Source organism: Nelumbo nucifera, chromosome 4 (genome assembly GCF_055504915.1).
Source record: "Nelumbo nucifera cultivar China Antique chromosome 4, China Antique-T2T, whole genome shotgun sequence".
Classification (NCBI taxonomy): domain Eukaryota; kingdom Viridiplantae; phylum Streptophyta; class Magnoliopsida; order Proteales; family Nelumbonaceae; genus Nelumbo; species Nelumbo nucifera.
This window is the reverse complement of record NC_142652.1, coordinates 4550760-4576641: the sequence shown is the minus strand read 5'-3', so window position 1 is coordinate 4576641 and position 25882 is coordinate 4550760. Positions and strand designations below refer to the sequence as shown.

Genomic DNA, 25882 nt, shown 5'->3' with positions numbered 1-25882 from the left:
GTCAATTGAAGAATGGAGAACTATTGTAATTATAAAAATTGTCAAATTTTTATTAGTTAATTTTCTTTGTATTAAATTAATAATTTTAAATTAAAATGAAATGAATACTAAATTGTTACTAATTTTGTTATATTAATCAATTTAAATATAACTTTATAAGTTATTGAATTTTATTAACAAAATTACACATTTTTTAAATGTTAGATTTATTATTATTTATTAATTAATATAAACATAATTTATAATGAATATAATTATTTATATTTGTAGTAAGTACTAATTATAATTAATCATTTAATTATTTTCTAAACTTATTGTATATTTTAGAAATTGTTAATGCGTCCAAAAAATTCCCGCCTTTGTATTTTCTCTTTCCTTCCCATTTGAACTTCCAAAATGTCTCCCGCCCTCCTTATTTCGTTTAACGAGTTCGAATGCCAAATGCTATTCCCTCTTTGAAAGAAAAACTCTTCTATGTTTGACATTCAATCTTCCCCCAACTCTCAGCTTTGGCATCAATTTCTTCTTCTTCCTATTCTCAGATTCTTCATTTTTTTTTTCCATTTCCATTTTCAGATTTCATTTGGATTTTGCAAAAGGGTTTTGTCAGCCATTCTCCAAGACAAAGGCTTAGCTCAAAGCTTCGGTTTCACTCTCAAAGTTCCAATTGTTCTTCAATATGGGTAGGTACACAACTTTTACCCTATTGGACACCCTATATGAAGTATGCTATCCACCACTCTCAAGTGCCTGCCCCTCAAACATTAGAGCTCAACACCCCTTTTTCATCAGCTTATTGCTATAAGAATTTCTCCTTTACATTTGCTCTAAGGTTTGTAATTCTTTTTTCCTTTTTCGTGCTAGGGTTTAAAGTTTATCATTGCTTTGGTGAATGTTTTCTTTTGCTTTAGAAGCATTTAGCGTAACTTCTTAGGTATTGATGTAGGTATGCTTTTGAATTTTTGGAATTGTTAGATGGGTTTCAATTTGTGGAATGGATTGGTGTTTTAGGTTAACTATGTTTTCGAATGTTCTTTTTTATTGGCAATAAATAGTTCTAAACTCTGTTTCCTTTTAGTAGTGCACCTCGAATTAGAAGGCTTTCATGTAATTTTGTCTTCATAAGACTGATTCTTTCCTCTTATTACCAAGCCCTTATTGGATTCTTTTTGGTTTCAACGACAAAGGGTTTAATTATACAGATTTGGGCGTTTTTTTCTTCATTTACTTCTCCTTTTATAGTGTCCCATTGTGGTTTTCTTTTTCTCTTTGGTGTTTTTCCTTTATAGGTTTGCTCTTGGGGTTGAGGTTTTCCTCCTCTCTTTAATTGGGGATTTACTTCTCCCACCAGTTATCTGGAAGAATAAGAAGCTTGGGGACACTAGAGTGTTTCAGTAGCCATGATGAATCACATGAATTATCAGGATGTTTTGGTTCCCTACAGGTTTCAAATGATTGCATGAAGTGTTTAGATTTTTTAAATGATATAGATCCACCAGATTGGGGCTGCACCGAATCAATGCAGAGCTCTCATTTTCTAATCAAGCGTAACTTGGATATTGGTATGGTAAAGTATCTAAGTTCTGGGGAAGGCGAGCATCGGAATTCCTATTATTCTATTTTAGATTTTTAGATGGCATTGCATGGTTATGGAGTTTGATGTTTTGGCTAAAATTACAGGTGGAACAAAAGCCTTGCAAGATAAATAGCTCCAGTCTGAGTGTTGGCGGTCCCATTTTATAATTATTCCAAATGCTAGCAGTGGAAACACATGGTAGCTTAAAAAGGAGATTATCAGATATATCTTAGATCATGGTGTGCACCACTGTGCCATTTATGAATGTTGTTATGCTTATAATTTAACCAGAGTATGATTAAAGAAGACATGCAAATTTTCTTTAATTGAATTATCTTCTGTTAGAATTAATTCCATAAGTGGGTGCTTTCATTGGTGTTTAGAACATATTTGCTTAGTGGTTTGGTCTTAATTTTACTAGATGGCCATATACTAACTTTAGGACATTTATGTGTATTCACATTGATATATGTTTCTTCTCTCTCTCTCTATATATATGTTGTAAAGCATCCCTTTTATTTTATTAGACTTATACCCGCAGTGCAGAATAGATTTGGATTAATTATGCATGCTATATCATGTATGCCTATATGATAAATCTGTACATGGTTAATTAGTTATGTGAGATGATAATGAGACGTATGTCCTCTTTAGGGATAAGAAATTTTCAATTTCTTTGATATTCCTTTCTTCTTACAAAAAGATTGTGGGTTTTTTGTTGCATCTTGTTGTGGGGATTGATCAAATTATTGTAATCTAATTGCAGAGTTCGTTTTGTAAAGTAACAATCCAAATTGACTGGGTTGTGATGTTGGGAGTAGTGGCTGCTGAGTTTTTCTAGTGTATGACTAGTCTTTACTCTCCCGTGTAATTAAATTTGTGACAGTTTCAGCCCTCAGTGTGTTTAGCTCCCCTGTTATGAGCTCCTTGAGGTAGTGGAGAAAATTCATATCCTAGGATGCCTTTTAGCCCTCTATCCCTTCTCCCATCTTTATGTATAATAACTAGAGGAAGAGGTACAGGCAAACCTACTGTAACTTGGTTATGACAGTCCCCTTGACAAAACAAAATTCTCAACTCTTTTAATTAAAATCTGATTTGCATAAGTCTCCTAATTATCTCCTAGTCATTAGAATAGTGTTTGGGGATTGGGGTGCTTTATCAGAAGTAAACTGATGCTTGTACATTCAGGCAAAGCCAAGGTGTCTCTTCTCAAAGATTCAAAGCTATTGATTGAAACAGATCTGGGTTTTCCTTGTGAATAAGCCACCTGGGCTAGGTTGGAACCTAATTGCCTCTCTTAGTGGCACATTGTATTAATCAAATAAAGTCCAGGTGTCTTCCTTTAGGAACATGCGCCTGGCATTGGCTGAAGCAAAGATCGAAGTTTGCACTTAGGAAATAGGTGTCTTTTGTTGGCTAAATTAATGAAGTTGAAATTGATAGCTAATTTAAATAAATCCTGGGGTTACTCCCCTAGATTTTAAGGACCTGATCTAGGTGCAACCTCCTGGGATTACTTTTGTGGTTTTAGGGTCCTGACCTAGGTACAACTTCTGGATCTTCTTAGGATAGTCTCCCTTGAACTCAAGGGCCTATCTATCACATGGACAAAATAGTTTCACTAGGGCTGAATCAGAATATTCAGGTTTTCATTTCAATCAATTTCTTTTGTTCATGTAATAGAGATTATATTATAAAAAATTGGTCCATCTCTTGGCTTATCTTGCCTACAACAAGGGCCAAATGAATAATACCCTACAATCTGAACTCTGAAGTTCATGCATTTTGTTCTCTATTTAAAAAAAATGGGTTATCTGTTTTGGGTACAACAATTTATGGTATGAATTTCATATTGGACACCTTATCCGTGTTATTTCTTTGGTTTTTTTGTTATATTTGTATATTGGATGTTTGGGATGCACTACCCCCATTTTGTGTAGCCCCTTCTTCTCCTTAAATACCAAAAAAAAACACCAAGCCTTGAAAAGGTGAATTGATCTAAATATGGACAAGAAATTCATTCCTAACTTGCTCCTATATTAGGAAGGTTCCAAGAGCAAATTCTATGAATCTTGTATAAATCTAAATGCTGATTTTCCGTTTGCAAAAGAAATTTGTTTTTATCAAACTGTCAATATTTGCCATATAGAACATGTGAAGTGCGTCTCTGTTGTAATTGAATTTTGTAAAGTTCCCTTCCTAAACCCCCAAATGATTTCTAAAAGCTCTTATTCTGTTATGCTATATACAATAAATACATGAAAATTAAACAACCCATGGATGATATGGTTCAACTATACAAAGATGAAAGTTTAACAGCCCCTAATATCTTGATAGATTTGATCACTAGTAGGGTCCCCTATTCACTGTATACAGAGAAAACAAAAGTGAAATCTCTATGAATGATATGGTTCAAGCATGGACACCTATTGTTATTGTAGAACCTTTAGTTATCTCTTCTAATTATAGACAAGTTTCTTCTCAGAGAACTCCCTCCCCTAAAAATAATGATGGCTGCTCCTTAAGAAATTGAGTCCATTAGGAAATCTTTAGAAATCCAAGTCCATAAGGCGTAGATAGAACATGATGCAAAATGAGAGACCTTATTAGCTTATTTGGGCTCTTTTGGATCTCAATGTTATATACATGTTATTATCAGTCTATCTTTCTTCACATTTTTCATTGTATACTACATATTTAATTAGATCATCAAAGTAATCATTGTTCTATTTTTTTTTTGTTTTTCTTTGTAGGTTAAAGATGCAATCATGGTTCAAAGTATCGATACGATATACCCCGTATCGGGCGTGTTGTATCGTATCTTTTGAAAAAGATGCGGTCCGAAACGCCTGTTTCCAAGTGTTTCGGACCCCCATTTTTTTAAATAAAAAGCATGCTAAAAGCTTCCCAAAAAAACAAAATGTGAAAAAAAAACTAAAAAAAAAGTAAAGTTTCGGCTGTTTCTAAGTATTGATACGATACTACTGAAACTCGTATTGTATCGATACTTTGAACCTTGGATGCAACAAGCGACTCTTAAAGCATAGTTGAAAGCAATGGATAATTCTTTTATATTTAGAATTTCTCTATTTTTTTTTTGGAAAGTTATGTAGACTTTAATATGTATTGAGGGGAATTTGACATTCGTAATACATTTTAAACAATGGATGTATTCAAATATATTTGGCATGTACTGAATTGTTATAATAATATAAGTATTTGCTAGAAGTTATTATATAATTTTCATGTGATGTATGAATAAAATAGGTGTTTCTTTAAGGTGGCAGTCCTAATTGTCATTATTTTATTATTTTATTTGGAATATAGCCATAGTTTTTCTATAAATTGAAAAAATTAGCTATGGTTTTCCAATAAATTTGTGGGCATATATTGCATCTTTTAGCCATGGTTTGTCAGAAAACTGTAGGTATAGGTTAGAATATTTAACTTCGGTTTTAGCAAAAACAACCGTGGTTATAGGATAGTACATTTAGCTAATGTTTTGTAGCAAACCGTAGCTATAAATAGAATAATTATAGCTACATTTTTGTAAAAATCCGTGGCTATAAATTTGGATATATAGCTACAGACAATTTAAAAATCATAGCTATATGTATCTTTTAGCTACGGTTCAGCCCGTGGCTAAAGATTTATATGGTTTGCATATGCCCTATAGCTATGGACAGATACCATAGCTATAGATGAGTTATAGCCATGGATTAGTTGAATCGTAGCTATAGGCTATAGCCATGTGAACATAGGCTATGGTTTTTTGTCTGTAGCTAAAGGTCATATTTCTTGTAGTGCCCCTTGGAAAAAACAGGGAACAAAAGAAAAAATAAAAGAGAGATGCATGACTTGTGCAAATGTCTCTCAAATCCAGAACTTCAACACATGGACTCATTCTTTGACTCAATTATTAACTGAATTGAATTTTCATGAATGAAAATGCATCTACTTTTGATTCCAGGATCTTATTCATTTTTACTGACACCCAAGTACTAGGTTCAGATGGTTAACCCCAAAATCACAAGAGGAACCATGAACAGCTTCAAATTGTAAATGTGAAGTCTGCAGAAAGTTGCTTAACCCCTTGCCTTCTATATCAGATCCTTTCACTCTCAATGAATCATGGTCCTTCATAGTCTAGTTATCAATTACTTCAGCTTTATTTATTCAAACATTTTTCGCCCGATAAAAATAATGAAAAAGCAAAAGAATATACTAGAAGTTAAGAAATGTGTCCATACTTGAGTTGATTCTGTAAACTCCTGAAATGGGATTCCCCATTGAATTCAAATAATTTTGAGATGAATAAAATATTTAATTAATGATAGGGTTCACAAGCTCTAGTTAGAGGAAACGGAAGCAGTCGTACATGTGGCTGGGGTCCCAGAAAAGGGCTCCATGTGTATGTACCTTTCAACCCTTTTATCAATGGGTAAGACCTGTTAATGGGCCGGGCTCGGCCTTACTTTTTGCCAAAATTTGAACGGGCCCAGCCCATCAACAGGTCTATTTGTGGGCAACCTACACCCATTTTTTAAGTTAATAAATTGAAAGTTTGAATGGTAGGCTTCAATTTTCTATATATTTCTTTCATGTGGCAGAAATAGGTAGGGTTGTCATAACTCATATGCCTCAGAATACAAAGCTGATCTCGGTATAAGGCCAGCACTCAGCAGAGGCCAATGTGCTTTATAATTTGTATTGAGACTTGAGGGCGACTACAGATTCATATCATCATAAATACATGAATAATCCTTTTTGAGCCAGTGATTCAAATATCACCACCAGAAGAGTTTTTAATACATTAATTCATCTTTTACACTAGAAGCCTTTAGGCGTACGTAAAAAAAAAAAAAATCTTTTACACGAATAAATATTAACAAAAAAAAACTCAATATTTGCAATCTCAAGTTATTAACAGAACTTGTCGGTTGGGTGTGTGTGGAGAGAGAGAAAGAGAGATTTCATGTGGGGATCAAAATCTCACCATCTTCATCTCCGTATCCATGAAAGCTCCTCCATGAAATGATACCCAATGTAAATACCATAAGAAGAATAGCAAGCCAACCCATTACAACAATCAATCTCCCTTCATAACCACCCCCACCATTTGCAGCAATTCTCTTCTCCTCGACACCCACTCCATTTTTTTCTCTCTCCACTTTCTCCACACCCACCGCCAATTTCTCCTTCTCTTGCTCCACAAACGGACAAGTCGAAGAGTTGAAATAACCACTCACCGATCGGGGGTCATCTTCTTTATCATCGTCATCATTGTCAACATGAATAGAAGAAGCATAGAGAGACTTTATTTCACTGGCTTGATTCAAAACGGAAGAGCAAACACTGCAAATCTCATCTTCCCCTCTACAGCCCATTTTACTTGCATCCTCCAGGGCGTCGAAGAGGCTCCTCCCCATCAATTTACAGCTCTCCATTGCCACCCTTCTATCTCTGAGTATCTCTTTCAATACCAAATCGTTCTTTCTCACCTTCCGTCCTCCCTCTGAAGGAGAGTTTCTGTGTCGAAGAGAAGAGATGACATTCTTGGTTGAAGTTTCCGACAGTTGGAGAATATTATTAGTGGTAGATTTGGCTTCGGCTGAATGTGGATATAGGCGTTCTCGATTGGGTCGTTTGTAGTTGTAGGAGTGCCACTCCTGCTCTAGATTCTTGAATTGCTGTTGCAGTTCGCCTTCTTGTTCTTGTGATCCTCTCATGGTTTGTATCTCTATCTATCCCTATTTTTCTCTGTTACAAGACTTACGGCTTATTCCTAGCCTTAAAGGAACCCATCTTCGTACTACTCCGATATTAGCTCATCTTTTTCGGTTGTTCCCTTATAAAAATAAAAGTAAATTAACAGTCCATGTTGATGAGAAACTCTTACAAAAAATAAAAACTTAAACGTGGATTTATGAAAGACGGTTACGTGGTACAAATAACACCGTTGTTTCTCTAACGGCTATTATGAGGGGGCTGTAATTTGGTTTGGACTCTTAACGGCAACAAGGTGGTGAATGTTCCACCTTAATAATTCAGTCCTATAAGAACACCTCTCATGCAATTGCACATGTTACAATGGCGGATGCCTTTATCACAGATTCACAGGACTATGAAGTAGGTTCTTCCGATTGAATTGGGCTTATTAAGGGATCACCTACTACGTACTAAACACAGATTAGATGCCTTTCGACCATCTGACCCTTTAATTGTCTTTGGAGCTCAGTCTTTCCTTTCTAGCTCCTATAACGAGTGGAATGGAATAACTCATGAATACTTGTGCAAGTAATCTGATCATGCTTATCATTGTTTTGTTAGTGCTTGGTTGCCAATATCAATGTATAAATTCATCGATTATCGAAGGATATGGCTCACCCACAGTAATTGACCAATTCAGATGATAGATCTATTTTTTATAAATACATGATGAATTCTTGATTTCCTGCACTTGTTCTGCATTTTGTGCTGCACTTACATCCATATTAAGCTATGCCAGCTGTACAGGAATAGAGTGGCTAACCGTGCGACAGTTGAGGGAAAGGATTCGTACGTTTACCTCCGTTAATAAATTTTTTTTTTAATTTTAATTTTGTATTAAAAAATACAATCTCTACTGTGTTTAAAAATATATATTAGTCGAAACACAACTTTGACCTAGCTTTTGTGGTTTATATCTTGAAGTCTTTAGATTTGTTTATAACAATGGCAGATGAAGTGATTCTATTAGATTTTTAACCAAGCCCTTTTGCGATGAAGGCAAGAATCACTTTGGTTAAGAAGGGCAGATAATTAAAAGGGGAATTATGAAAAGAGAAATTAGGACCCCCAAAATAAGAGCCTCTATTGCTAAAAATGAGCTCCACTCGCAAGAATCGATTTATAATGGGAAACCCATCTGTGGATCACTCATTATGTTCAGTACATTGGTGAGGTCTAAAAAGGATAAATGCCCATTGTTGCCATCGGATCCATTCAAGCAACCAAAATACGTTTCTTATGTTACTTTAATCACATGTTCCTTGCAAAGTTTCCTTCCTCATCTCTAGAACACTTGGTCAGATCCATAATTTGAGATTTCACCAGGATAACGTCCCTCGGCCTGTTCAAATTTTCCTGTCACTGCATAAAAAAGGCCTAAGCTCAGTCATTCTTCTGCAGTAATCAAGTGATGTTTCTGAGTTTCCAAACAACACTATAGAATGTACCTTTTATTTTAAATGCAATACCACTTCTTTCTAAAGCTGAAGTGCTGAACAACTTCCTAATTTTCTCTTCACCCATATGCAATACAGACATACATTTTCTATTCACCTAGATCTATTAACAACAAAAAGTCAAAAACAATAAAGTTTGAGGTATCATTAGCTAAAATGATAGTGATATTATGTCTAAACCAAGGATTAAATTATCAGTATCAGGTATCGTACCGAACAACATGGATATGGATACGGATAAGAATACGCTTGAGAAACGCATGGATATGGATGAAAAATATAAAAATGCTTGGATACGCCAAGGAAATGCATATAAATTCAATAATTATATTAGTAACTTCAAGTTTAATGTCAAAATAACTATAAATAACATATAAATGCATAGGAATTGTATATTTTAATGGTATATCTGAAGAAATATATTATTATTGATATAATGGGATGTATAGATATTATACAATTTTATTAATAATGCATCAATTTTTATTTTTATTAAAATCCAAGGCACAAAAAATATGCAACCATTATATTTGAATTATTATATCAATTATTTTTATTTTACTATTTAAATTTTTAACATCAACAAAAAATTCAACTAAAAATTAATTCAAAAATGTTCGGTAAATAATACTCACTTTTGTAAACAATAAATATGTTTATATAAAATGTAAATAAAATTTTGAAGATGCATATCATATGAAAATTCATAAATTTTAATTACTAAAATAATTGTTCATTATTAATATTTTTTATTTTTATGAATTTTTTAAAATAAAAAAATTAATTTTTATTCAAATATAGATTAGTGGGTTTGGTAGATTCAATTTATATTATATTCTCAAATGTTTTATAAACAATATTTTATCTTTGTAATAATAAATACATTGTTATTTAATTCATGAAATGTTAATTAATAATTTATAAAATAATTATTATAATTTATCAAGTCTACATAAATAATTCTAAATATTAAAATAATTATTCTATTAATAATATTTTTATTTGTATAAATATATTGAAATTAAAAATCATATATGGATTTGATAAATTATTTATTTTATTGTTTTATAAAATAATAATTTTGAATATTATTCTTGTTAATTTGTACTTGGAGTAATTGAATATTCTATTTGTTTAGATTAAATGTAATAATCAATGTAAATAAAAGCATTATTTCATTCATTATCACAAAATGGAAGGTGGCTTGATGGTTAAGATCCTTGCACTCTTGAACGTGCAAGAGCGTGTATCGGCCAATACGCTGCAATACGTGCTGATACAATGGTATATCAAACCGATATAAACGACTAACACGATAGTGTCAATCGTGGTGTGTCCGATATCTTTCCCTATGGATACCAATACGATACACCCCATATTGAGCGTATCGTGTCAATATTTTAATCTACCTACTCCAAACTCTGAGGTCTGAAATTCTCTTATATCTGAATTACATGATTACATCAAGTCCACATTGCTGGCCACGTTCGCCCAGCGGCACGTCCCGGTGTTTTAACCATGAATGGATCACCGAAAGCAAGTAAACAACCTCACATTTAACCAGGCAGCTTCTTAATATCAAGCCATGAGAAATACATAGCTTAAAAGTTCATAGTATGAAAAACAGGAATTCACTAAGAAAATACTGCGAATTTAGAGAAACATTAAGATATTCATGTATACCACCACTATACCCTAGAAAATCAAAATATCAATTTCGATCTTTAACATTGATAATTTCTGGACTTTTTATTTCTTAATTTACTTTTGCCCTCATCTCCCCCTGCCGTCACCACCATTCTCTTGGATTACAATGTCGAATGACAACCTTCTATCATTTTAGGCAGAGCAAATACAATTTATGAATCTCTAAATGCTTAGATGGCGATCTACAAAATTCTGTGCTCAGTCCTATTTTGGCATATATAGCCGAGCACTCCCTATAATGAGTTTATTCCATATGGCAAAACTGAATCCCCCCCCCCTCAACAGAAGAGATTTAAATCATATACAGTATAATAAACTACAAAGTCGCATCAATCTGAAAGGGTATATCATCGTACCCCATTTGCTACTTGAAAGAGTAAGTCGCACTGCGCGTTCTGGTAAGAAAAGATGCATTTAGGCTAGGGAGCTTCCATCCAGACTGACGGGAACTTGAAGAGCAATTGCTTTTATCTTCTGAAACACGGGTCGCATTTGGAACTTCAGGTTGGATTGATGAAGTAGTTGAATCTGAAATTCCTTGTAGCTCCTGATACAGGTTAGCTAAAATTTAACACATGGTGCATGGATGTATTGAAGAGCTATAATATATTGGAGTTGAAACTAAAAGGACGTAAAAATAAAATGGAATTAAAACCTTCAAGCCTGACGCTGGGACAGCATTCTGTAGTGGACGTGACAGCTGCACAAGGGAAATCTAATTAGATAATCAATTTCACTCTTATAAACATAATGAAATCACATGTGAGGTGTGAAGATCTATAGATTAGGATGAATGGGCCGACATGGGTCTCAGTAGGAGATTAGTACCAAACCTGTTCATGGGCCTGGCTCGGGCATAGCTTTTGTCAAAAATATGAATATGCCCAACCCAAAGACTGAGCCCAAAGCCCAGCCCATGAACAGGTCTAGTCACCACTCACCAGATCAAACTGATTTAATTATTAATCCTGGTTTTTCCCCTTGAGTCCTTGACTGCCTCTATACCCTGGCCACCTGAAATATTGCAGCAGGATAGCTTGCTGCAACCATTTGATGCACTACTACACATTTAAAAAGTCTACAAACCTTGGGAGATTCATTTGATGCAGGTGGAGACGGAGGTTCCAGAGATAGAACTTTTGCTGGCAAAGACTCAGTCTGCCAATGACAAAAGGAGTAACAAGGTAATGGAGGAAGTGATCAAGTAATGCACACAAAAAGCATAATTGATTAAAAGCAACTGTTTCAACATCCCCTCAGAAACAAACCTACTTTTCATTATAAATAGTTTATAACTTTATATTAGTTTACCTTCCTTTTTATCAGTTCTATATTCTTGCAGGAGAAAAACCTGGGGATTTTAGAAAAGATGGAACAATCTGATTGCTGCAAATGTAGTGACTTGTTGAGCTAAATGATACCCGAATACATGTAACTAGTGACTTGTTGAGCTAAATGCTTCAATATACCTTGTTTACCCATTTCCTTGCTCTATCTGGACATGATGGAGATACAACACTAGAAAAAACAGCCTGGGATACATTGTGAGCTATGATACCCGAATACATGTAACTAGTGACTTGTTGAGTTAAATGCTTCAATATTCACCTTGTTTACCCATTTCCTGGTTCTATCTGGACATGATGGAGATACAACACTAAGAAAAAACAGCCTGGTAGGAAGGAATCATCATCCAACCCAACAGTGTATACTATTTGTCTGAGTAAAGTGGATCCTGATTCCCTTTCTTTTTTATAATAACAAAAAAAAAAAAAAAACTTTATGCAAGTGAAAGATGATGCATAAGGTGAAGAGATTTGAGAAATAAAAAAAAATGTTTTGAAACAAGGCACAAGATTTTTTAAAAATCCAAAAAAGCAAAAGAATAAAAAAATGTAAAAAAAAGTTCAAAATAAATAAAAAATTAAAATAGTATAAATTTCTAAAAATACAAACTTAAATTTTAAACAAATGTTTTAAAAATTCTATTGGCTCAAATTAAAATTAAAACAAAATATGTAAAAAATAAAAGCAATTATGACATAAAACATATTCAAACATGTGAAACTGTTTTTTTTTTTTATGCTCCATGGGGGGTGGGGGTACACAATGGGGGGTAACCCATCCTTCAACCCATAACCCCCCAAACCTTGGTGCAGGTGGGATTCAATCCCAAGCCTCCGCTACAACCAGTAGGAGGCCTTACCAATCAGCCAGTTGACACATTAAACATGAGAAACTGTCAATCTTTTTATTTCTTTTCCAGTCACATTTCTTCAAATAGCTAATGTACTCTTAATTCTACAAGCCACCTTTGTACCAAGTCCCTTGAGGCAACACCAAAAAAGCCCATATTAGGATCTTAAATTCTTAAGCCATACATAAAAATATTGGTTTTGTAATTGTAATTTTAGTTCCATATCCTTTGAAAATTTTATTGTATTAAAAGATGAATGAACCATGTTAGCATAAAATATTGGTTTCTCTTAAATGGATACTTACCCTTGATGTTGGTGTAATTTGTGGAAGTTCAAAAGGCAACCTGGAAGAACTTGATGAGGATGCCTGTAGGGCAGAAACAGCACAATAAGAGAAAGTAGGTGTTTTTTTTTCCTTTTCCTTTTTTTTTTGTGTGTGTGTGTGGTGGGGGGAGCTCTAAAGAACAATCTGAACATTCAACATTCAATTAAGAAATATGAACATCTGTGTAAATCATGAAGAGAAAGTTGTGCTTACTAAGTGTTAAATTTGACAGCATGAATTAGGTATATTTAAAATATTATGCCGCCATGATAAGTATATTTAAAATATTATGCAGCCATGATTTATCCCAAAAAAAATATTATGAAGCCATGATAAGTAGCAAGTATAAACCACAAAATATAACATGACAGATCAAATAATATCCATGGAAGGGCGTGGGGGAGGAGGAGTTTAATTCATGCCTGAATGCGGTCAGTAGGTCTGCTGTTCTCCAAGTTCCAGACAAAATTACACAATCTTTTAACTCCTTCATTAGTAAGATCCTGAAACAAATTTTGATAATGAAATGTAAAGAATCATAGATAACTTTGGGAATGTTCTTTTGTGAAAATTAAAAGAAGTACCTGTTTCCCTTCTATTCTACCAATTTTTATCTCCTGTGACAATAAACAGCTTGCATAAGATGTTCCTCCATCCAAAGACCAACATATATACATTTTTAACCAACAGAAAAATGTGTGTTCAAATTAGAGGAGTAGAGTTCAGTCACCAGAGTTTGGACAACACGATGAACAGACTCAACATCCACGCCTAACATCTTCAGATCTCCTTGTAGTTGGGAAACCTACAAGGGTAGATTTACATATCGTTCATTCTGCACTTAATTTGAAAACTACTAAAAGAGAAAGACCTTGTGATTAGAGTAAAGCAAAGCTGATCCCACCTCCTCTCTGGTAGCAGCAGTAATTTCTGCACACTCATCTAAATTACTATCTACACGGTCAATTCTTGAAGATAGATGTCGCTTGGCAGCCTGTAAAGACGAGCAAATTTAGTCTAAGCAGTGGAAGTGTAAAATAGATTCTTGATAACATTTTGCTGTTCTATGTAAGAAAGACAATGTGGTTAACCAAGAGATAAATATTCCCTTTTTATCTTTTTTTTCTTTTTCCTACTTATCTTAAACAGGCTATTTTGGTTCCTTAGAAGGCAAGTAAGAAAATTTTCTTCTCACTTTCCAGGGAACCAAATCCACAAGGACACTTGGGTAATAAAAGATAAAGAGACTCTCCCATACAAAGCAAGGAGTTAACAGGGAACAACTTTTTGGGGCTGACTTATAATGGGAGATACAATGGATTAGATAATCTAATTTAAATATAATTTCATTACATTTAAATGTAATGGGAGATATAATTTAAATTGTAATGCTGGACTATCTGATTCATCAAAGACAACTCTTTTTAATTTCTTTTATTTATTTATGATTTTGATGAGTAGTTGCAAGAAATTTACCAAAAAAATGTAGTTGCAAGAACTTTCTTGATCCAGCTCTTTTTATGAATTGTTAAAAGAACATTACAATGGAAGAACAGGGAAATCCAACTGTATCTAGGATGAACCCTTCTGTTGGATGATCTCATTGAGTGTGCCTCACAAGGGTTCACCGTTCACCTTAATCATAGAGGATAGTAAATCCTAATATGCTTGGAACAAGAAAATCATTTAAGTTTATACCTTTTTTTAGTAAAAGGTATGGGCAACCCTTTTCTTTTTCAACATTTTGTTGAGTGCTCCCAAAAGAAATGTACTTCAACTTAATTTTGATGCTGTTGTACATGGTATTCAAGTGCTAACTTTTTTAAATGTAAATTACATTTAAATGCAATAACAGAAATTTAAATGTAACAAATTAAAGTATAAATTAATGAAAGTAATTACTGTTGCTGATCAGAGAGAGAGAGAGTCCCATACACCAAAAGTTTGTCAACACTTTGGTGAATTAGATAATCCAATCATCCCAAAACACAGACTGCGGTTTGGAATGTACTTATGTATCCATTCCTTTTTTTTTCTGATTGGTTGTTTGAATTCTCTTAAACTCAAGTACAACCATGATACTTTTCTTTTACTGCTTCCGTACTTCTAATTTCTAAAATCTTACAATCAATCAGTCAATAAACTGCCTAAATAACCATTATATTCAGTATGTAAAGTGTCAGGCCTAATCATACAGCTGGAACTTGGACACAAGTACAATGTAATTTGTTCTTGAGAACCACCTGAATCAAAAGAGATGTGCTGCGTAACTTTAGACCTAGAACAAATTATCTCGAAAACGAGATAAATTGCATTCTAAATAAAGCAACAAGAAATGAAATAATTCAATCTGAAGTTTTTGTTTAGATGGTTACTGAGATAAGTTAATGTAGTTCAATTGTATTTGGTTCGCTCAGAACTTCTTTGCTAAAAAGCCATGTTTACCTAGAGGTGAAGGATGACAAAGGAGAATCAAGTGAAGTATATGGTCTGATTGGAGTTGGTCTTTGCCCAGCAAAGAGAAATCTTTCTTCTGCTCCTTTTCCCCAATACCATGTTTGGTTGTGAAGAAAGAAAGCAGGAGAAGGAAGAGAAACAAGAAAAAGAGATAAGCAAATAAATATTTTACTTTTAGGAATAGACAAAATATAATGTAAGTGCCACTTATGAAAAGAAGTAAAAGATGATATTCAAATCTAGATCCAGAAAAAAATAAAACCTCATTAGCGTAAATGATTGGAACATCATGTTATTGACGTTCTCCACTTTTACATGATCAAATATATGCATTTATAGTAAAGAAAAAATGTCATTGTAACAATCAAGTATAACTTGAACAGAAATGTATCTTGATACCAAATATTCAAGGAAGAAGACCCAAAAAATAAATGGAAAACTTGCCGTAATAGATGAAGAAACTTGCTCAAGTTGCTTAGCAACAGTTGTGCAAGCATCAGATAAGCTGCGTCTTGTTGCAAACATCATGTCAGATAGCTTCCAGCCCTGAAAAAGTTCAGAGAAGCAATGACTTACAGCATCAGATAACTGCAAAAGAAACAGCTACCAGAAAATAGTCTCCATGATGGACCATCTGATGCAAATATCTCTCAAGTATGATAGTAACAAATAAAAAAATTGGGAAAATGCTACAGGATACCTGGACATATGTATGTATTTTGCAATTTGCATACCTACATCTTATCAGTTTCAGATTTTCTTTTTATTTTTTTATAAGAAAAGGTAAAAGAAAAGTGGACAGGTTTCTGAGATTTCTGAGAAGCCTACAACACTGGGGGTAGCAGAAAAAAAAAGGTGTCAACAGACATTCCAAACTATCGAGTCCTGCCTGCTAACACTTAGCAGCACAGTTACTTAATCATGCTAGTGATGCTCTAAGAAAAAGCTTTTAAAAAGTCGTAAAAAAAGTTTTGCCTCCGCAATTGTGTCATGGGAAAGAATATATCCAATGAAGTGCGGAGACAGAGAGTTTCTGGGTTCTTTTTCTTTTTATGTTCTTTTTCATTGATTTCTTCTTTATGTCCTTTTTTTTTATAAGCTTCTTTATGCTCTTGTTTTAATATAGTTTTATATTATTTAGGTAATTTAGTATTTCTTAGCTATTTCCCCATGCCACAATTTCTAGAAGTTGGCACTCCTGACACTTGTGTACACCTAAATACTTTGCCTTCATACCACATGGTAACTTATCTTTCCCTATTCCCCAATTATAGCTGCATTTATATCTTTTAGTAGCAATCCATGGCTTCAGTTGTCTTTTAGTCAAATCATGTGGATGGTATTTTGTTTTTGTTGGGATTGTTAAGCCCTTCAACCAGCTATACAAAAAGACATAAGAAAGCCTAAGCTCAGCAAACACTCTCCCTTTTGAAGGGGTGAACTCTATGGCTCTACCAACTCATGAAAACACCCAACCCACAAGTGAAGCTAGTTAACTCTCAGCTTGTATACAGCCCAACAATAAATATGTATGATATCTTGACTAGAGGGTGATAATATTTTGGTTGAAAACAAAAATTCCAGTTCTGGTATCCGGTTTTAACTGAAATAACCAAATAAGAAATTTGGTCCGGTTCCTTCAGTGTTTCCTTAATTAACTGGCATGCATAAATTAAATTTCACAAAAAGGTCTCACGTTCTAAGAGTTATGAGACATAACAGAGCTCTTAAAAAGAGGAGATCAATTACCTTCCACCACATATACCCATATCCTACAACTACAACAAGAACAACTGGCACACCATAGAACTTGGAACCTGCATATGATGGAAACTGGTTAAAGTATATCCTAAATCAGTAGAGTAACACAGATTAAGCATTACTAATGCTTCTAAAATAAGATGAGTAAGAAAGGGTGCATTTCTTTAGATGCTAAGCAGGGGGAAATAAATAGAAAAGAAAAAGGCCGAAAGGCATACAATATGTACATAAGCAAGTAAAAAGGCAACTACAGCCCCCCCCCCCCCAAAAAAAAAACAAGAGTGCCTAGTTGACTGGGTAATGCTTATGATGCCTTCTGTTGCGTATCTGATTCATTAACTGAAATAGGGTTATCACAGTGATTTAAGAGGCACGCCTAGGCACACAGGCGAGGCGCATTTCAAGGTATGTGCCTCATCTAGGCCCAAGGGAAACCCCATTAAAAATGCACCTCACCTGGGCAAGGTACATTCATTCTTCTTAATACAAAACATTTTTTATAAGATAATTAAAAATATGAAACCATTTTTTGTAGGGATTAAGAATTTAAGACCCTACCATGGACTTGTTTGGTCTTGCCTCAAGGGGCTTGGTACAGAGGTGGCTTTAGAATTAGGAATCAAAGATGTTTAACATCACATTGGCTATTAGAAATAATGCAATTGATTAGAAATAATGCAATTGGGAAAGAAATAAAGAAATTGAAAGTTTGACATGCTTGAATTGCTGAGTGCTTAGATATGTTTTATATGCTATTTTGATTTTATTTTTGCATTTTCACTTTGAACATGTTTTATATGTTATGTTTGTATATTTTAATTTGAGATAATAGACTTTTTAAAGCATTTGGTTTAAAATTAAAGTTTGCATTATTTCTAAATTAATCCATTTTAACAATTTTCTTGATTTATATTGAATCTTTTACTTTTTTGAAGACTTTAAACATTTTGCATCTTGCTTCAAAAAAGCACCTGTGCTTTGCACTTTTAAAACATTAGGTTATCATCATAAAAGCAAATTAACCCCCTTTTGCTTTTTTTCTTTGTCTTTTTAGTTAGTTTAGATAGCCACATATCTACCAACTAACAATGGTTCAGTTGATAGGATCTCTGACTCGTAGCAGAGACCTGGGATCAAATCCCGGTACCATCAGGGTTGGGGGGTTTAAGGGGATGGGGGGATGGGCTACCCCCATTGTGTAGCCCCATGAAGCGAAAAATGATAGCCACATATCTAAACCATACCTGTTTCTATTTCATATATTTTCATTTTCTGAAATTCCTTGGAAGCTGTATGGAATCAAATATCACTATTCCAGAGAATTGATTACATTAAAGATGGTGGAACTGTATTTGAATGACCATGAGGAGGATCAAAAGCATGTTATCAATGAAGTCGTCCAACAAACTAATAAGAGGAGTTACATAATCATCCTGTTGTAACGAGAGAATTAAAAAAAGCGGGCTTCCTAGAATGGAAGCTGCCAATGCAAATTGTGGTGCTGGAGAAAACCTTTGCTTTGACAACCACATATTCTTGCAAAATTCTTTATAAAGAATTTAAGGACTATATTTTTATACTCCATGCTGGCTGAAGAATTCCAGAGCAGACATATAAGTGGATACAATATTAGCTTTCCATTCCTTTAGAGATGAAGGCTTGGATTGTGGAAAATGGTCTCCTCATGTACTCTAGTTTTTTTCATGTGATTTTTATTTTTATTTTTATCTTTTATAAATGAACAGATTTTATTAGCAATGGATAAAAAATGTTACAAGCTTCCCTAGGAAGGTGCAAGATGCAGCCACACCCTAACTCATGTGATACATATGCAATATTTTCTCAAAAACAACTGACAATAATTGCAATATATCTTGTGAAATTGTTCATATAACAAATGATCAGTCCTGAGTGCAGTAAACTAGTATGAGAAAGATTGTGATGATCCAACCTGACGCACTTCCAGTTACAATCGTAACTGATCTATTTGATGCCAAGAGTTGAAGTTCTTCCCTCAGGCTATTGACCTGTGAAATAACAAGTATTTTATCATTATATCCAGCATGCATTTTTATTTCCAGCCTAAATAGGTACAAATATGTCTTTCAATTTTTCAAAAATGATTGGAGGTTGAAGCATATCATTAAAAGAAAATTCCATTAGGTTCTTGTAATAATACCAGCCATAATGACACAAACATTGTAATAAATGGTCATTACCCAATGTTGATCCCAACTATTTGGGGTCTTGGGAGGGGACTGGATACAGACTTAACCTTCCCACAATTTTTTTTTTTTTTTTTGCACAAAGTGGCTGCTCTCAGACACAAACCCGCATTGTCACGCTTGTCAGTCTGAGATTTTAGCATTTCACCAAGCAATAGCCCCTCCCAAGAGAACTCATGCAGTCATCTAAAATAGTTGGGAATAGACTCTATTGAATGGAGTTGAGTACTGGGGAAATATCAAGGAAAATTTAATTGCTCTTTGACACATCATGAAAGTCAAGATATCATATAACTAGGGCCACATGCAAATGAAAAAGAAAAGGGTGGGGGAAGAGAGAAAACGAGGAACTAGGATATTCGCACAAACAAGTCCTGCTGTGCTTATCATCCCAAAACTTCACTATTTCTAGATTCATTATGTGCAACAGACAGAACACATTTTGATTGGATGATGTTGCATTTTATCTTCATGATAAGTTCCTATGCTACCATAATGTTCTGAAAATCATTATCATATCGTAAATCATAAAAAAAAGTTGAATCAAATTGAATCGTGAATTGTATCATAAATTGTAAGATTATTTCTATTTTTAAAAAACTTGTCAAAAAATTAAATATAGATATGCTAGAAGGAAAAATATAAATAGAAAAGTGATTCTGTTGTTTTTTAATCCATATTTACCATGTAAGTACCTAAAACAATGGAATTTACCACTTATGCAATAGAAGTCTAAAATGACATAATCAACTTGAAAGTCAAATAATCCACATACAATGGCTCTATATCCTACATATGATAAAATAAACCTAACTCAATATATGGTCTTAAATAACATAAATAAATCAATTACTCATAAAAAAACATAAATACATCAATTTCTAGTAAGGTCCTTAAAACAAGTTGCCCTTGACAAAAATGAATATAAACAAAACAAAATGACAAAGTAGAGAACTAATTCTTAATTGAATTGATTTGAACTGCAGGAATTGTATAAATCATGAGATTTATGAATCAAATCATAAAATTCAAACAAAAATCATAAGATTTTTGCAGAAAAGGATTCAGACATAAGATTCAAATCAAAACCATTGGCATTCAAGATTCAAATTGTGCATTGTATTGTAAATCGTAATATTTTGACAACACAAATCATAATGAAAAAGTACACATTAAACATAAATATTTGGTGATATATTAAAGGTAAAACAATATCAGATAACATAACATTTAAATAATTATTAGATTCCTAATATCGGTTAAACACCCAAAGCATCTTTTCTGGTGTTTAAAATTGTGCATCACTTGAGTTTCAGCCTGGTGTCAGAGTCAATCACTTGACCAAAAAAAAAGGTCAAGTAGTCCAAGAAGTTCCTTCATCAATTTTGACATCTCTGCAAAATCTCCCATGCAAATATTTAGATAAATATCCAATAATCAAACAAAATCATTGAACAATTGACTTTAGGAAAGTTCATCAAGGATCAAATGAAAAGTTCATCACATAGGGCACTATTTAAAATGTATTTCCAGCATGTTCCTAGGTAAATATCCATAGCAGATTAAATATCATTACTGAGGTACTGCCCCTTCACTCGCAGAACTAGAATAGATTACAGGTAAATCAAATATGTGGTTGGTAAATATGCACATAGAACATAGTTTTCAAGGCGCCAAGGCGAGGCTAGGCGACTGGGGGGCGCTTAGTCGCCTAATCGCCTAGGCGATCACTTTTTTTTATGTTAAAAAATAGATCCTAGGGTAGTTCCCTAGGTACCATAACCATATTTCTTTAATAATTATTCATGGTTTTCATAAGAAAAGTATAAACTTCATATTAAAGTATAGAAAACCAATGAGAAGAAAAGGAAGAAGGAAAATAAAATTCAAAAAATATAGGGGCTGAACCCTTAGTAGTAGTAGTAGTAGTAGTAATTTATTGGTTCAGGAAAATGTGCTGATTAGATAAAATTTTTAGTTCTTCCTAATTTATTGGTTCAGGTTTTTAAGTCTTTGAGGGTTCAATACAGCATTTAGCAATGTTTGTGTTGATTAAACCCTAATAAATAAGAAAATAATAAAAAGAAATTAGTATATAAACACAAAAAAATGATTATTTTAGTTTAATAATGTCTATTTTATAATTATAATCTCAAAAAAGAATGAATAAAAAAATATTTTAAAGTAGGAAGTAGAAAACTGTTAGGCGATTGGGCGAGGCGAGCCTCAAAGGGCGCCTTGTTGCCTAGGCGTCGCCTTGACAACTATGACATAGAACTTCCCATAGTTTAAAAGAATAATACATAATTATGACAGATTGAAAGGAATAAAGCATGTAAACCTGTGCTAGGAGTGAATCATTTTGTGGCTTGGCCCTTGACACCCTTGACATGGGAGAATCATCTCTCTTAAGTTGCTTCCAGACAATCTGTTTAAAAAGTGCAAATAATGGAGCTACAGCATTTAGAATGTTATACCCCAAAAAAACATGTATAAATTAAAAGAGAAAGTAGTTAGACTCTAGAAATCAAAGCAACTTTCTTTCATTTTGTACAAATTTGCAGTAATAGATCATCTAAAATGGAAAGTGAACTGCATCTCGCACCTCTTTTTGGGAACCTTCTCTGTGTATCTCTTATAATTCTATTATTAAAACTTCTCATTATTCATCAAAAAAAAGGAAAGTGAAAGAGCCAAATAGAGGGTAGTGAAAGAATATAATTATACAAAAGATCTCAAATGGGAGTATCTATTAGAAATTGAAGGAATATGAATGGGAGAAGGCTTCAACTATCCCTTTGTTGTGCCCCTTAGCTGTACTCCTTTTTTTTATCAATGACCATCAATTTTATTAATTCTGTGCTCTTAAATTTTCTCCTCTTAATAAAACCATTCATTACTAGAAAGATCAGATTACCCTTCCTTCTCAGCCACCTATCTTTAATTTCTCAAATGTTAATTCAACCAAGGCTACTTGAAACTCCATAAGGCAACAAATTTTGACCACATGTTAAAAAAGGGCCATTACTGATTACCTGTTAGTCCTAGCTATCTGGGATGGGAGGGATAGACTGGATACAAAGCTAAACCTGCATATTTTTACACAAAGTAGCCACTTCCAGATTTAAACCCACATTTTCATGCTTGACAGCCTGAGATTTTATCACAACACCAAGCAATAGCCCTTAAAACTGGCATGATAAAACAGATTAGAATATTCCAATCCCCTCCCCAAAAAAAAAGAAAAGATAAGATAAAAACACATTTTGACATATTTTAGTTCAAGGCAATACCCTTCTCAACTATGTTATCAAACTCTTGACTTCAAGACATAATTTTCTTTTGAGGCTTAATAGTGTCATAGTTACACTGAAAGCCACCTCTGCAAATACATGCATATCTTTGTCACCAAATGCTATGTGATGAAGGGTGATTTGGCACGACCTAGCAAGAAGGGGACACGTAGGCGCAATCTGATCGAGGGGTGACAACTTAGCCAAACAAGCCCAGTTCGCAACATTTGGAGCTCGGGTATTCAGCCACCTCGGTCCAAAAAACCACCTCGGTGTAGAGGCACCTCGATACCCAATCCAGTTCGGGACTAAAGAATCGAAGTGCCAGATCGGAGCTAATGAGCCGAAACACCACATAACCGACTCCAAAGGTCTCCCAATAGATCCCGAATTTCTCGAGATCACGATGAACCAACAGATCTCGAATTTTCCGAGATCACGATGAGAACTCGTCCTGGCTCCGCCTGAATCGAAGGTAAACGATAAACCTTATCAACCCATTACTCTCCTTCAAAAACGGAACAAACCTTATCTCCACAACCCAGAGATCCCGGAGCTCTTTCGTAAGGCCCACGACTACTCCAGTATATAAAGCCATGAAACCTCAAGGCAAAGGTACACGTGATTACTCTACTCACTAGCACTCAAGCTTTCAAGCATTCACAATATAAGTACTGACTTAAGCATTGGAGCGACCTCGTCAGGTTAGCTACCCCGGGTTCTCAGATCCACTGTTTTGCAGATTGATCCGACTTACTGCCCAATTGGAGTTCGGATCGCCCTCCAACTAGGAGTAGCCAGATCGCGCACCATCAATATGTATAAACAAAACCCTCTATGCAAATTTTTTAAGGTGAAATGTTGATAATGATGGTATCATAAAGCCATGTATATTTGGGAGATGCATGGGAGATGCATGCAGATCTCTAATGACTTATGCTTTGGCAATTTATGTAAGTGGAAGCTAGATTCCTTCTTTTCAAGATTTCATGCTTCTAAGTAAAAGTAGTGTGGCATGAAAGTCAATCTCTTGAATGAGACAAAATGAATATTGAAGAATAGAAAAAAAAAAAGGAAGGAAAGCACAATTGAAGTATTTGACAGACAACAATAAATATCAAACAAACTAATTAAATTACACTGTTGTTGAAAAATAAAATAGATACCTTAAAAGCACCAGAAAAAAGGTCAGAGACATCTGCTATACGCCCTTCCTTTGCAAGCACAGATCCAAGAACACCTGAAAAACAGATATGATTCATTTGGTCAGCACTACAGTACTTATGTCAAGTGGTATCAATAAACAGCATTTGGAAGTGAAATTGCCTTTTCAGTTAAAGTTCGAAGAACATCTCAAAAGAGGAAAGATGCAAATAAACTGACTTCTGAAATAGAAATTAGTTTCTAATGTCTAATTTTTATGACAGTGCATTATGATGGGGGGGGATACTGTTTTAGGGATCACAATGCCCAATTCAGTAGTCTTCCCATGGTATAACTTTCACAGTTTACTTTATATGATTGACAGTGAAATCAAGGGCAGCTCAAGCATATGTTCGCAAGTGGTTGTCATAGAGGTCTGCAGTATAACTACCTAACCAAATAAAAATAAAGGAGAGGAGGTATAACAGAAACTATTATATCAACCAGTACCTCTACAGCTCAAATGGAGCATATTTTTTGAAAAACAAACCTACCACTCATTAACCTGGGGAAGAAGTTTAACAGTCCATGGTTAATATGTCTCCTGCAGAGAATTTATCACTCCATGATACGTAATGGTAAGACAGACCATGACGGCTGAGTATCATAAAGATGAATCGTGTTGAGCATAATTTCTCTTTCAATAATGTAGCTTTGCAAGTCTGCCCTATATCTTTGATCATCTTGGTCGCTAATTCTCCTAGGGTTTATCACAAACCCTAAACTCATGTCTATGAGAAGATAGAGTGGAAAGGATGATATATGGAAAGTGTAACTAAATTATGACTAAATTCTAGTGAATCTCAAGTGCATAAAGACAGAGAACTTGACCAAAACAGATAAATATGGCCATAGAGATTATATCGAACATGGAGAGAAAAGAGAGAAGAGTAACCTGCACCAACGAGGATGGTGAGCTTCCCGAGAGGAAGCGACATGGCCAGCGAAACCCTAGCAGATTGGTACGAATTGATCAAGCATTGACCTTCCCAAGAAATTGAAGTTCTGCTGGTTCGCTTGTTCGCTTGTCTGCTGGTTTATCAAACTCTCTCTTGTTCGCTTGTCTGCTGGTTCAAATTCTGCGGTTCTGCCCCTCTTGTTCGATAGTCTCCTTGCCTTGCCTCCTTGGAGTGAAATCAACCTAAGATGTAAATGTGTAACAACCGTATTTAGTATTGACAAGATCTTCACCGTATCCGTATGTTTACGTAGAAATCCTCTATTCCGTGAAAAAAATCACGGAGAGATCCTTGATCGGAGAAGAATACGCTTTACTTCCTCCCTCCCCTTCCCCTGGTCCCCCCTCCCCCCAGGCCCCACACCACCTCTCCCGTATGGGAAACGTACTTGCATATCCTCGGATAACTCGGTCCTGAAACGACGGCTTGAGACCAACCCATCGGCGGTTCGTTCGGTAGACCCAATTCGGCCCACCAAATATTGCCACGTCGAATTTATCCAAACCGGATAATTTCCACCTTAGTCCTTAATGGTCCTCTACGAGCAACCTCTGGAACATACTTAGCAAATTGCTAAATTCATCTATATTATATTACTACTGGGACCCGTGCGCATGGGTTTTGTTAATTGAAATAATTAAAACTTATAAATAAATTAAAAGAATCAAAATAATGGTTTAATGGTTCAACCAATTTGATAAAGAAAATTAAAATAAATTATAATAAAATTGTCCAAAATAAAGCTAATTACATAGTTTATGGAAATAATCATAAACAATATAATTTATGAAAGAGAAAGTTAATATAATTTATTAACACTCACATTAAAAAAAGTCAATTTAACTATAAATTATTAAAATAATGTCAAACCATTTTAACTGCCTCATCACTATTGTTGAATCTACAACAAAAAATATTGTAGTCACTATTTTAAAAATATTAATTAATT

The 25882-nt window shown here is 34.3% G+C and overlaps 1 protein-coding gene and 1 long non-coding RNA gene across 4 annotated transcripts; one reads left to right on the top strand and one right to left on the bottom strand.

Annotated features, from left to right (window-relative positions):
• Nucleotides 1-371: 371 nt before the first annotated feature.
• LOC148791976 (uncharacterized) lies at nucleotides 372-4757 on the top strand. The gene is made up of 2 exons (XR_016085344.1): nucleotides 372-1815; nucleotides 4333-4757. It is a non-coding gene; the product is annotated as an uncharacterized LOC148791976 (long non-coding RNA).
• Nucleotides 4758-8571: 3814 nt separating this feature from the next.
• On the bottom strand, nucleotides 8572-25226 carry LOC104591760 (uncharacterized). Of its 3 annotated transcripts, XM_010250768.3 has the most exons (15): nucleotides 24870-25226; nucleotides 23938-24011; nucleotides 21820-21906; nucleotides 19205-19280; nucleotides 17242-17309; nucleotides 15937-16038; nucleotides 13940-14029; nucleotides 13766-13840; nucleotides 13620-13652; nucleotides 13458-13538; nucleotides 13015-13077; nucleotides 11599-11670; nucleotides 11168-11212; nucleotides 10869-11059; nucleotides 8572-8710 (listed from the first exon to the last, which is right to left on the bottom strand). In XM_010250768.3, the coding sequence occupies exons 1-14, from the start codon at nucleotides 24910-24912 to the stop codon at nucleotides 10877-10879; spliced, it is 1092 nt and encodes a 363-aa protein (XP_010249070.1). In that variant the 5' UTR covers nucleotides 24913-25226; the 3' UTR covers nucleotides 8572-8710; nucleotides 10869-10876. The 3 variants fall into 3 exon arrangements, with proteins under 3 accessions (XP_010249070.1, XP_010249069.1, XP_088759736.1); XM_010250767.3 differs by lacking the exon at nucleotides 8572-8710 and having other exon boundaries at nucleotides 10458-11059; XM_088903610.1 differs by lacking the exons at nucleotides 8572-8710; nucleotides 11599-11670 and having other exon boundaries at nucleotides 10458-11059.
• Nucleotides 25227-25882: the final 656 nt, after the last annotated feature.

What these genes read in the sequence shown, in the direction of transcription:
- LOC104591760 (XM_010250768.3), bottom strand. Translation starts at nt 24,912, where the DNA reads ATGTCGCTTCCTCTCGGGAAGCTCACCATCCTCGTTGGTGCAG. An exon ending in GTAGAATAGAAGGGAAACAG is followed by an intron (nt 13,539 to 13,619) that starts GTACTTCTTTTA and finishes AATTTGTTTCAG; the next exon opens with GATCTTACTAATGAAGGAGT. An exon ending in CATCAAATGAATCTCCCAAG is followed by an intron (nt 11,213 to 11,598) that starts GTTTGTAGACTT and finishes TCCCTTGTGCAG; the next exon opens with CTGTCACGTCCACTACAGAA.